The 13,224-nt window shown below is 40.8% G+C and overlaps 1 protein-coding gene across 4 annotated transcripts in view; it reads right to left on the bottom strand.

Annotated features, from left to right (window-relative positions):
- Positions 1–2,026: 2,026 nt before the first annotated feature.
- The window catches only part of LOC120398001, a 53,042-nt gene continuing 41,844 nt past the window's right edge, over positions 2,027–13,224 (bottom strand). For 3 of the 4 annotated variants that reach the window (XM_039524860.1, XM_039524861.1, XM_039524862.1), the window contains 4 exons: positions 12,793–12,894; positions 11,211–11,325; positions 3,780–4,616; positions 2,027–2,867 (listed from right to left, as the gene is read on the bottom strand). In XM_039524860.1, coding sequence (XP_039380794.1) covers positions 2,812–2,867; positions 3,780–4,616; positions 11,211–11,325; positions 12,793–12,894 — 1,110 coding nt within the window. In that variant the 3' untranslated portion in view covers positions 2,027–2,811. The remainder of the gene's footprint in view (positions 2,868–3,779; positions 4,617–11,210; positions 11,326–12,792; positions 12,895–13,224) is intronic. The other variant, XM_039524863.1, reaches the window with a different exon arrangement.

Genomic DNA, 13,224 nt, shown 5'->3' with positions numbered 1-13,224 from the left:
TACCGTTTTTCACCATTATCAGTTTTATTTTGTTTTTTTTTTATAAAAAAGTAGTTCAGTTTTTACTGATTTACACCCATTTATCAATCCATACTATTTTTTTGGAGTACTTACTTTGTCAAACACTAACATCCAGCGCTGAGATTAAAGCAATTCTGTAGTGTAAAACACAGAACACGCACACGATAGAGATTGGAAAAACTGACAGTGTTAATATCGCGCTATGATTGGCTCACAAGGAGACACTGCCCACCTATTTCTTTGCATCTGTTTAGTGTGGTGCTGAATTTAAACAATCAATCCTTCATGGATAAAGTAAAAAGGGACACATGGGGTGAAAGCACAAATCTATGCCTGAAAACCAGCAGGAAAAATCAGGAAAAGTGAAGAGGGGAGTGAAGAGGATGCATTAAGCTGTGAGTGCTGCAGCACTGAAGTCAGTGTTCATGCTGACAGAATAAAGGAGCATGTCGAAAGCAAGCAACACAAGAAGCTTGAAGAAGTGGAGCTTTGGGATAAACAGTCAATATCAGGAGCTTTCACTGGAGCTTTAATGAAAGAGAACAAAGCACGATTGTGTCAATGAATGTGTGTGCGCTCTTTGTTTTGCTGGACAATTAGTTAACTGCAGAAAGGCCTATCGGTGACTGTGTCACAATACTGTCCAGCAGCAAAAGCCCTTCCTAATGCAGACACGCTCACTTATACATATCTGAAAGAAAATGGTGATGCTTCAGTATGTAAACTGATGGCAACGTGGTCTCTAGTCTGATTTTTGACGAGTCTCCTGATGTGTTGGATCATCTGATTGAAATAAAAAAACAAAGCAAAATTGTTTTGTGCTCATGTGACATTCATTCCATTTGCTGCCACCCATTTTGTTGATGCAGCAATAACTGACATGTTTGATACGTACCAACTAACTTGGGAAAACTTGGCCACAACTAACACAGAATCTGCTTCCTAGAGGGTTAAGTTTGCATGGGAGATTAAACTCACTCAAAAACTGGAGCTGCAACATATTACCTGTCCTGTGCATCTGATTAATGTTGCGCTGTAAGCAGCCACTGCTACAGAAGAAATGAAAGAGTTGAAATCTTCCATCACTAGATTCGGGGCTATTTTCAAGCATGCAAACAAGCTGAAGGTTTTGTTTTACACAGTGCAAGATGAGTGCAGAGCTGACTGCTGATTACCTACCCCTGTTGTGCCACATCGGTGGATGAGCTTGTACTTCACTGCCGGTCATATAAATAATGCATGGATTGTGCTAATGCGTCTCTAGATCATCCCGAGTTTGAGACTGGCAAATAACCAGAATGAACGCCAGATTCTGCATACCAAGGTAATGTTCACTGTTGAAAACTTCAAATCATTGTGTGATAACTCCAGTATTTTCTGTGTTTCTCAGACTACTGCTAACACTTCTGTATTGGCACATGTGTTCTCTTCACAATGCTCAGTGAGAAATAGGAGACGCCCGTGACCTATAATCTGAACCCAAAAGTGTTTGTTGCCCAAGATTCTTTTTGGAATGTCATCCAGGTGTTGCACCCCTTCCTCAAGGTGAATTTTGCAGCAAACTATGACCATTATGCCAGAGCATTTGAACCATTTGCCACTAAAGATAGATTTCAAATCTGAAAGGGGAATTTACTACTTACATGAACTTGCCTAATCGAGACAATGCGAAACTGGATGTGTGGGCTTTTTGGAACAGTCATCAAGACATACTTCCGAACTTCAGCAAAGTAGCACAGTGAGCTCTGAGTGTACCCCTGGATTTATTGCTGCAGAGTGCACATTTTCAAAGTTGGATTACCCCCAAGACAGCAAGAGGCTCAATATGAGTGAGGATACTTAGGAGAAAATTATGCGACCATATGCAAACCAGGATACTTGGAAAAACTACTAGCTCTGAGACACACAAAATATCCCTTTGTACACTAAAAAAAAGTTTATACTGTAGTAAAATGTGTATATTACAAAAGGATTTTTTTTTTGGTTCCCCCCCCTTCAACTTTTCTATTTTTTAAATTTTAACCCAATTTCATCCTGGTTTTAATGTTTGGAAAATCAACACTGCAAAATGCCCCAATTATTATTATTATTATTATTTTTTACAAATAAACATTGAAAATGCAGAATGCTATTCTATACAATAGAATTCTGGTTGTATTTCCATATTTGTGTGCATTTTTACAATTTAAAAATAAAATTGGTTAAGTTTTTCCACTAACAAGTGTTTGCATTTTCTTATTTAAGAGCACATTTTGAGTCCACAGGAGGAGAAACATTTTGTTTAGGGCCCATCATTTTAATGTGTTCCAAAAAAAATTCAGTATAGTCACTTTTTAAAAGTATCCTAACTTGTTATAAAGTCTAAAATTAGAAGAACTGGCCATTCGTTTATATGTGAAGTAATGCATTTCTGTATTTTTCATGCAATGGACCTCTATTTTCAGTGAATATTCTTCCTAAATGGATTATAACATACAAAAACTTTTTTGGAAAAGGGTGATTAATATTAACCAGCCTCTCAAAAACCAAGAGTTTCCAGTGCAATCTACTAAAAATATTTAACAAATGCATAAAAATACGTGAACAGTATATTCATCTCCATGACAATAATTTGTGCTCCAACTACATTTTTACTGTACTAAAAACATAAACCCTATCTCCTTCCACAAAAAACAAAAACAAAAAAGAAACCACATCCAAAACTAAATCGTTGAGTTTGTTTCCTAAAAACTTGAAGTGAAGATTCTTCAGTGTTCTGTTCATCAGTTCCAATTCAGCTGTTTTATCTTCTTAATTTATTTCTCTAGTTTCAATTAATGCTTTGACTAATGTTTCAATATTGATTTCTGGTGAAGGAAAAAAAGAAAAATCTTTAAATTATTTGTTCATTTTTACACAACTTTGCATAAATGCATATAGCAGATACCATGTTAAAAATTAAAGATTTAGCTTTCCTAATTCCCCTAACTAACTTTCCTAATTCTAATACAGTAGAATAATTTGCATTATCTGTCCAGCAAATTTGCCACCATAATGATGGCCCAGTTATATATTTATTCAGTTCTGCCTTAAATGTTCTAGAAATACATTTCATAAAATGGAATATTTTTCTACTATTTAAAACAAACTGCAATTCATAATGCTTATTTGTGCAGATACCAATGCAAAATAATTGACAAATTACCGTCTCATAACAGCAGTCAAAATCAATATCAAATTGGCTGTTTAAATATTTCACTATTAAAAAAATTATCCCCAAGTGTGTTTGATACACATTTTGCATGTCTCTCTACTATTATCTCCAATGCTACATTTCCCCCAACCCAGTTGTTATTTGTACTCAGTCTCTCTTTAGTAGCCACCCTTGTGGTACTATTTGCTGGACTCTGAAGCACACTGTCTGCTTTATGAAATCTGGAACCTGGACAGCCAGACGGCCCAGACCAAAAGCTCTTCCTCCCCCATCCTCCTCCCAATTAGGTAGGATTCTCTCCCATTTCGTAACATCACTTTCCCACAACCACATCACCAAAACAATTCTATCAGTCCTCAGAAGAGTTAAACTGAGCTCCCTTCAGAGCAATATTAATGCCAATCTTGAGCTGCAAACGTGCTGTTGAGGGAAATCAACCCAAAAGCGACCCTCATAATTGAACAAGCCACCTCAGCCCTCTGCACAGTTGGAACCTTTGACTACTGCTTCATAGCACTTCACACTACAAACTAGGCCAACAAGGTTAAAATCTTCACAATCTTACTCTGAAGTGCTGGATAATATGGAGTCAGCTGCTTGAGCATTCTGGTCATTGTAGGTACATCCTTTCCTTGAAGTCTATGCAGAATGTTGGGAGTAAGACCACTGGCATCTTCATCAAACATCTTATCTGACTCTCTGTTTTGTTGTTGGTAATCTCTGTATGAATTGTGGACAGAAGAGGAGGAACGAAATGAGGCCGAATCAGTCTTGAAATTTGATTTCTGATATCTCGATTCTTCTGACCAACTAGAACCACCTCTTGATGAAGTGGAATTTGAAGACCCACCCCTGTAGTAAGATGAACAGCCTTGTAAAGGATAGTTTGTCGAATATCCTCCAGATGAAGGATATGTAGCAGAGGAAGCAGAATAGGATGATCTCTGGTCAGGTAAATTCCTTGTATTTGTAAATGCTTTTTGACTCTTCCAATTTGTACCTCCAACACCATAAGCCATTCTGTTATCAGGTGCTGTAGTTTTGTTTCCTTGGGCACTATTAGACTTGTATTCTGTTGAATACCCACTCCCTGAATATGTGAAGAAGGGAGAGGTGCCTCCAACTGAAGTGGACTGGGAGGATACAGAAGCAGATTGATTGAATTGCTTCAGCCATTCATTGATTCCAGTAGCAAAGCCTCCCGTCTGAAGGGCAAATGAATTACTGAGTGCAGCCATTGTTGCAGAATCATTAGGTCTTAGTCCATATGAGGATGATCCATCACCTGTTTGGTAACTGTATGAACTGGCAGTGGTGAATGAAGTGTTTGCATCCAATTGTGATGTAAATTGTGCCTGTTCAGGTCTTTGAGATGAAAAATCTTGATTCCAGTTAGTATTTCCTGAAAAGACACATGCAAGTAAACTTAAATAAAACGACAGGCCATCAGCAGAAGAAATTGGTCAAACTTTAACTAACCCCATGGAACCCGCATCCCTCCTGCACCCCAACCCTGAGCCCCTTCTTGCAGTCCACACTCCTCCTGCACCCCAACCCCTTGCCCATAGCTCCCTGCTGCACCCTGCAGCCCTGTGCACCCAATCCCCTGCCCTGAGCCCCCTGCTACACCCCTCCTGCACCCAAACCCCCTGCCAAGCCCCCTCCCACAGTCTGCACCCCTGCCTGGAGCCCCCTCCTGCACCCCAACCCCCTGCCCTGAGCCTCCTCATACACCCCACATCCCTCCTCTGCTCCAATCCCTTGCCCGTAGCCCCTTCCTGCATACAATTTCCCCACCCAGATATGGCCCTTGGCCCAAAAAGTTTCCTCACCCCTGAACTAGTCCAAAAACAAACCAAAAGATGCTAATCCATGAAAATAAGCTGTGACTGTGTGCCTCACCAATTAACAGTAGTGTGCTCAAATGAAGGATAACACAAATGTTAAAATGCCTGAAAAACAGTTATAATCTGAAGACACTGCAGGTTAAAAAAAACCAAACAAACAAGTTTTTGGGTTTTTTTTTAAATCTGCCTCTCAGCCACCAGGTTTAGAATGTATGTCCAAAACTGACCTAAGTAGGAAGCAGGTGAAACTAACACAGTGCTACGTAAGGCAGGGGTAGGCAACCTATGGCACGCATGCCAAAGACAGCACGCGAGCTGATTTTCAGTGGCACTCATGCTGCCCGGGTCCTGGCCACCGGTCCGGGGAGCTCTGCATTTTAATTTAATTTTAAATGAAGCTTCTTAAACATTTTAAAAAACTTATTTACTTTACATACAACAATAATTTACATGTCTATTATAGACTTATAGAAAGAGATCATCTAAAAATGTTAAAATGTATTACTGGCACGCAAAACCTTAAATCAGAGTGAATAAATGAAGACTCGGCACACCACTTCTGAAAGGTTGCCAATCCCTGATGTAAGGTTTACTTTTCTCATGTCACTTAAGGCCAGTTTAGAAACTTGAATGTCAAAATATTTAAAGCAATTATTATGGAGAATTTCAGTGCTCAGCCTTTCTATTGTTTGCAGAATCTGCTTCCTCAGTGAGGTATTTACAGAGGCCTACATATTTGGGGACTGGATTTCCAAAAGTCCTCAGGGCTAGCCTAACTGTTCCCACTGATGTCAGTGGTAAAACTCCAAGAGTTGTTAACATCTGTTTTAAACTCAAAATTACTAACATTCTGATAAAGAGGAGGGCTCTGTCTTAGAAATATCAGGAATGTCACTGTTCTTTTGAAGGGGAGGCTGTTGCATTTAAAGTGGAAAAAAAAGAAGGAAGAAATTTTACAAAATTAAAACCTTTACAACATAATGAATAAAATATTGATACAAGCCTGATTTAAATGATTTTTTGCAGCTCATCTTTGAGAATTTTCTTCTTGGCTTTAGGCAATATCCTGTTTTCACAGAGCTTTTGAGAATCTGCTAAAATTCTAACTTTTCTCCAATTTCTATTAACCATCTCACTTTGCCTATTTAACCAAAATGCTTCAAAGTTCCAAATTTACTTTTTCTAGCTAATTAAATGCATCAGACATTGAAATTTTGCTGCTTTATTCACTTGATTTATAGAATCACAGGACTGGAAGGGACCTTAAGGGTATGGCTACACTTGAGATTTGCAGCGCTGGTGGAGGCTTTCCAGCACTGCAATTAGTAAGTGTCCACACCTGCAGGGCACATCCAGCGCTGCAACTCCCTGGCTGCAATGCTGGCCGTACACCTGGGTCTGCATGGGGAATAAGCATTGCAGCGCTGGTGATCCAGCGCTGCTCATCAAGTGTGGACACACACCAGCGCTGTTATTGGCCTCCAGGGTATTAGCAGATATCCCAGAATGCTTTTAACTAAATTACTCTCTTTGTTTTGTTATGCAGCCTCTCTTTGTTTTGTTGTGAACTCGGAGCTCCGGCTCAATGCTACCGGAGCTGCTTATCTAAAAAACCAACACAGCTCCTGTTTGCTGTGATCAATCAAATGAGATAACCCCTGTGAATGAGGCAGGCAGGGAGTGTGTGTTTGCTTGACAAAGATGCAGGCTGTTTGCAATTAAGAGTTAAGACTAAGGGGTCGGAAACATTTTCTGATTTTTTCAAGGCAGGAAGCTAACACACAGTGTTGGCTCCAAAAATCCACTCTCTCTCTCCCCACACTCCCTGTCACACTACGCCCCACCCCACCCCTTTTGAAAAGCAAGTTGCTGCCACTTGAACGCTGGGATAGCTGCCCATAATGCATCACTCCCAACAGCGCTGCAAATGCTGCAAATGTGGCCACACACCAGCGCTGTTCCTACACAGCTGGATGACCAGCGCTGCAAACTACCAGCGCTGCAACTTGTAAGTGTAGCCATACCCTAAGAGGCCTTCTAGTCCAGTGCCCTGTGTGACACTGTATGGAATCTCGGGGACACTTTAGGATATTATGAATATCAATATTGTAAAATTGCAATGCTTGTTTGACAGCCCATTAAGGGACATCAGCTATACAACTGACAGAAAGCAAGGGATACACCTTATGACTCACCTTATGACTCCTGCATGCCTGTGGAAAGAACTCTAAGGCCTTTCAAAGTCATGTGCTATCTGCTATGAGTGTGTTTGAAACAAAGGAAGTACCAGACATGTCAAAAACACTATAAAAGGCAGCTGCATCTTCTCCATTTTGTCTTCAGTCCTGCTTCTTACCTCTGGAGTAACCTTCCTACAAACTTCTGAAGCTCTGAACAAAGGACTGAATGACACATCCAAGTTGTGGATGTGTCCAGAGCGACTTTCAAGCCAGCAAACTCACCAATACTGCTAGGGACCGGATGGAATTTAAAGTAATTGTATGTGATTGTTTTACCATTTAACATCTCTCGTCCTTTTTTCTTTATAATAAACTTGCCTTTAGACACTAAAGGATTGGCTGGCAGCATGGTATTTTGGGTAAGATCCAAATCTACACTGACCTGGTAATGTGGCTGACCCTTTGGGGTCAGAAGAACATTTTGTGTATGTGAGCAGAGTTTTTTAAATAACTTCTCATTATACTGGACATAGGTCCTGATTGAGAGCCAGAAAACTGGAATGCAGTAAAGGGGGCTGTGTGATTCCTTTTCTGCTTCTTGATAACCAGTGTGGGGGATCAGAAGCAGAGTTTGTGACTGGCTGGGGAGTTTAACTTCAATATTACTCACCAGTCTTGGGAGTACCTGTTCTCCCTTTTGCAGCCTGCCCTGACCTTGGCATATTCAGTGAGGGCTGCCCCAGGCACACCAGGTCAGACCCTGCACTCAAGGCAGGACAAAGTATTATCTAGACCATCCCTGACATGTTTGTCTAACCTGCTCTTTAAAATCTCCACTGACAGAGATTCCACAACCTCTCTAGGAAATTTATTTCAGTGCTTAACTACCCAGACAGTTAAGAAGATTTTTCTAATGTCCAACCTAAACCGTCCTTGCTGAAATGTAAGCCCACTGTTTCTTGTCCTATCCCCAGAGGTTAACGAGAACAATTTTTCTTCCTCCCCCTTTTAACAACCTTCTATGTACTTGAAAAACTTATGTCCCCTCTCAGTCTTCTCTTTTCCAGACTAAACAAACCCAATTTTTTTCAATCTTCCCTCACAGGTCATGTTTTCTAGACCTTTAATGATTTCTGTTGGTCTTCTCTGGACTTTCTCCAATTTGTTCACATCCTTCTTGAAATGTGGTGCCCAGAACTGGACACAATACTCCAGTTAAGGCCTAATGAGCATGGAGTAGAGCAGAAGAATTATTTCTTGTATATTGCCTACAACACTCCTGCTAATGCAGCCCAGAATGGTGTATGCTTTATTTGCAACAACATTGCACTGATGACTCATATTTAGATTGTGATCCACTATGACCCCAAGATCCTTTTTCCATAGTACTCCTTCCTAGGAAGTCATTTTGTATGCGTGCAACTGATTGGTCCTTCCTAAGTGGAGTACTTTCCATTTGTCCTTACTGAATTTCATCTTATTTACTGCAGAGCATTTCCCCAGGTCATTTTGAATTTTAATCCTATTCTCCAAATCACTTGCAACCCCTCCCCGCTTGGTATCATCCACAAAATTTATAAGTGTACTCTCTATGCCAGAGGTCAGCAACCTTTCAGAAGTGGTGTGCCGAGTCTTCATTCATTCACTCTAATTTAAGGTTTCGCGTGCCAGTAATACATTTTAACGTTCTTAGAAGGCCTCTTTCTATAAGTCTAATATATATAACTAAACTATTGTCGTATGTAAAAGTAAATAAGGTTTTTAAAATGTTTAAGAAGCTTCATTTAAAATTAAATAAAATGCAGAGCCCCCCGGACCAGTGGCCAGGACCCAGGCAGTGTGAGTGCCACTGAAAATCAGCTCGCGTGCTGCCTTCGGCGCCCGTGCCATAGGTTGCCTACCCCTGCTCTATGCCATTATCTAAATCACTGATGAAGATATTGAACAGAACTGGACCCAAATCCAATCCCTGTGGGACCCCATCTGATGCACCCTTCCAGCTTGACTGTGAACCACTGATAACTACTCTCTGGGAGCAGTTTTCCAACCAGCTATGCACCCATCTTACAGTAGCTCCATCTAAATTGTATTTCCCTAGTTTGTCTATGAGAAGGTCATGAGAGAGAGTATCAAAAACTTTACTAAAGTCAAGATATACCACATCTACCGCTTCCCCCCATCCACAAGGCTTGTTAGCATGTCAAAGAAAGCTATTAGGTTGGTTTGACATGATTTGTTCTTGACAAATCCATGCTGACTGTTACTTATCACTTTATTATCTTTTAGGTGTCTGCAAACAGATTGCTTAATTATTTACTCCATTATTTCCGGGTACTGAAGTTAAGATAACTGGTCTGTAATTTCCGGGTTGTCTTTAGTCCCCCTTTTATTGATTAGGACTATAATTTGCGCCTTTTCCAGTCCTCTGGAATCTCTCCCATCTTCTATGACTTTTCAAAGATAACGGCTCAGATGTCTCCTAATTCAGCTCCTTGAGTAGTCTAAGATGTATTTCATCAGGCCCTGGTGACTTGAAAACATCTAACTTGTCTAAGTAATTTTTAACTTGTTCTTTCCCTCTTTTAGCCTCTGATCTTACCTCATTTTCACTGGCATTCACTAAGTTAGATATCCAATTGTTATTAAAAATTTTTAGTGAAAATAAACAAAAAAATCATTTGGCGCTTCTGCCATTTCCACATTTGTTGTTATTCCCCACTCCCCATTGAGTAATAGGCCTACCATGTCTGGTCTTCCTCTTGCTTCTAATGTATTTGTAGAACAGTGTTTCTCAAACTGGGGTCGCTGCTTGTGTAGGGAAAGCCCCTGGTGGGCTGGACCAGTTTGTTTACCTGCCCCGTCCGCAGGTCCGGCCGATCGAGGCTCCCACTGGCCGCGGTTCGCCGCTGAAGGCCAATGGGAGCTGCTGGAAGTGGCGGCCAGTATGTCCCTTGGCACGCACCGCATTCAGCAGCTCCCATTGGCCCGGAGCAGTGAACCGCAACCAGTGGGAGCCGCAGTTGGCCAGACCTGTGGACGGGGCAGGTAAACAAACCGGCCTGGCCCACCAAGTGCTTTCCCTACACAAGCGGCATCCCCAGTTTGAGAAACACTGTTGTAGAATGTTTTCTTGTTACCCTTTATGTCCCTAGCTAGTTTAATCTCATTTTGTGCCTTTTCCTTTCTAATTTTGTCTCTACATACTTGTGGTATTGGTTTCTTTTCATCCTTTGTAATCTGATCTAGTTTCCACTTTTTATAGATTCTTTTTTGAGTTTTAGATCACTGAAGATCTCCTGGTTAAGCCAGGGTGGTCTCTTGCCATGCTTCCTATCTTTCCTATGCAGTGGGATGGTTTGCTCTTATGCCATGAAATCAGCTATATCTTTCTTCAGCCCCAGAATTCCCTTTAACAAAATCAGACTGTTCTTCAGGTGGACAGACAAGGGATTGTCTTTACACGTAGGTTGGTACAGCACCACTTGTATTTATTTCATGTAGTGGCTGACCTATACGTAACTCCCCCCCACCAAAAAAATAGTTTAGTAATACTTTAGAGCAGGGAGGCATACATCTTACCCTGTGCCTTTTAGTGGTTTCAGCAGATTTATTTCTGCTCACTGGACAATATGGCAGACCGACCCCTCACTGAAGAAATCCTCCCATCAAAGCCAGAAGATGACAGCTCTAGCACCGCCTGTTAATCTCAGCTACTTTGGTACCACCCAATGAAATGGGCAGGTCCTCAGGTGGTCAGTACCAGAAACAGGAAGGATTTAACAGATTAAAACCCAAAACTCCTTGAACTGCACCAGACAAGAAATGGAAATCACAGAGCACTTCTAAAGCACGGCATTCTAGTCGCAGAGTAGCATAACTGGGCGGAGGTTTAAATCCTCATATAGCATGTTCTGTGAATTCAAAACCACTTTATTAAGAATATTTTGGGAAAGACACCCTGCAAAGTACCTGAATTGCCTTTGTAATTTTCAAAAGACTTGTATGGTTTTTGGATGTTTTTTCCTGCTGAAAGCTCATCTTGAGATATTGACATCAGTGGCCTCAGGCTGCTGGCATAATTGACCTGGGGGAAATAAAGCACATCTCATTGTACTTGTTCTAAAAATTTACATTTCATTTTCAACATTTCAAAAATAGCAACTTTTCCTACAGAATGCCAATAAATTTTCATTGATAAAGCTATTTTTAAGCCATGAATCCTATGTTTTGCTGTGCTGCTCAAGTTTGCTCCCTATTTTGCTCACAACTATCAATGTGAGTAACAACTTCCTCCCATTTGACCTGAGTTTTGAATTAGCCATTAATCTGAGTAAAATCAACCTCAAATATACAAGTGAGGCCTTTGAGCTCTCTCTCTCTCTCACACACATACACACCCACACCTTATGATACCTGTTTATCAAAATGTGCCTAGTGCTACCAAAATCAAAGCCAACCAAACATACTAACCATTTGGCCAGTATTAATACATTCTAGTTTTGACAGTGCTAATGTTTTTTTCCTTGAAAGACTTCAGGGATTATTTTCCTTATTCTCCTCTTCCTTCTCCAGTTACTGTACAGGTTTTCAAAACTTTGTTGTATTTTAAAATAATATTCATGGCAATGTCATGGGCGAACGTTTGAATTTCATGGGATACGCATGGCTGCTGAGTGTAAGTCAGGCCCTGATCTCTGCCCCTGGCTGGGCCAGACCATCTGGAGCCATATAATGAGACACATCCCCATCCCAGCCAATCCTCTCTCTCCCAGAATAGGACCAACCCATCATCTCCCTGCCCTACTCCAGAATGGGACCAGTCTGCTAACCCCCCACAAGCAGCTGTGGCCTCAACAGGGAGAAAGTAGGGATGCCTGCTTCCGCCTCTCTGCTGTTGAAAGTTGCAATACTAGACTAACTTATCACGGTTTCATGGAACCGTGATTTTCACTGGTCACTATATATAAGCAGATAGAAATAGAAGAGCAGACAGTCTAGTTGTCTCTACTACAGTCTACTGCTATATGAGAAGAAGAAGAAACAGGAGCTGTTATCATGGCTCAAAGCCTCAAGCAGGAACAGAGCTACATGCCACCTATGAGAACTGTCCACATGTCCAGGGGAGAAAAGAATGAAGCAGCCAAGTACTGTCATTTGGGGGAAAACACCAAATAGTTGAGTTAGTTCCCTTATATCTTGGATATATAAGTGGCAGGAAAGCAGTGTGGTGGGAGAACAACTAGGCAACATGTAAGCATGTGAAGAAGGAGGTAAAGGAGGCCAACTGCAGAGACACACATGCAGAGGGGAGAAAAACAGGACAAATGGGACGTGGAAAAGAAATTGAAAAGGAAAAAAACAGTGCAATTAACTTTTAAAAACCAAGCTACTTATACTTAAATTTATTTCCTAATTTCTGTGCCAAATGCCGTAGTTGTTGCAGGGATGTTACATGATTATGAATGGGAGGAATGGGTAAACCAATGGGAAAACCCTTGCAACAGAACACCACAATATGGAAACTAGTCATTGAGGAGGACCAATTACTTACAGCTGCTTTCTTTTTACAAAAGGTCTTCAAAGCTTCTGTCAGATCTTGAGTAATACTAACTACCAGAGTTGCTTCTGTGTCTGAGGTGACCTGAAAAGTTTCCTGTCAAATTAAAAATAATCACACATTCAAAAAGGTTAAGTTTCAAACAATAACTAAGGACACTTATCTCAAATACTCAACCGGACTTCCCAAAGGAGATCATGAGTTTTGGGAAATAGATGCAAAATAAATGGATTCAAATGAAGTTCTAGGACCAACTTAAGCAAAAAAAATTAGGGAAATGAGATGTAAAAAGCAAAAAAAGGGCTGAGAATTTACAAACTGGATGCTAACAGACCTCAAATCCCAGTGATGACCGAACCAGATGACAATCTAAATAAAGAGGGCTTTTCATCCACACTGGTAGCTGTTTCCAATGCTCCACACTGC

The sequence above is a fragment of the Mauremys reevesii genome, linkage group 2 (assembly GCF_016161935.1).
Source record: "Mauremys reevesii isolate NIE-2019 linkage group 2, ASM1616193v1, whole genome shotgun sequence".
Lineage (NCBI taxonomy): Eukaryota > Metazoa > Chordata > Testudines > Geoemydidae > Mauremys > Mauremys reevesii.
The sequence above is the reverse complement of the archived record's forward strand: the minus strand, read 5'-3'. Positions and strand labels throughout refer to the sequence as shown.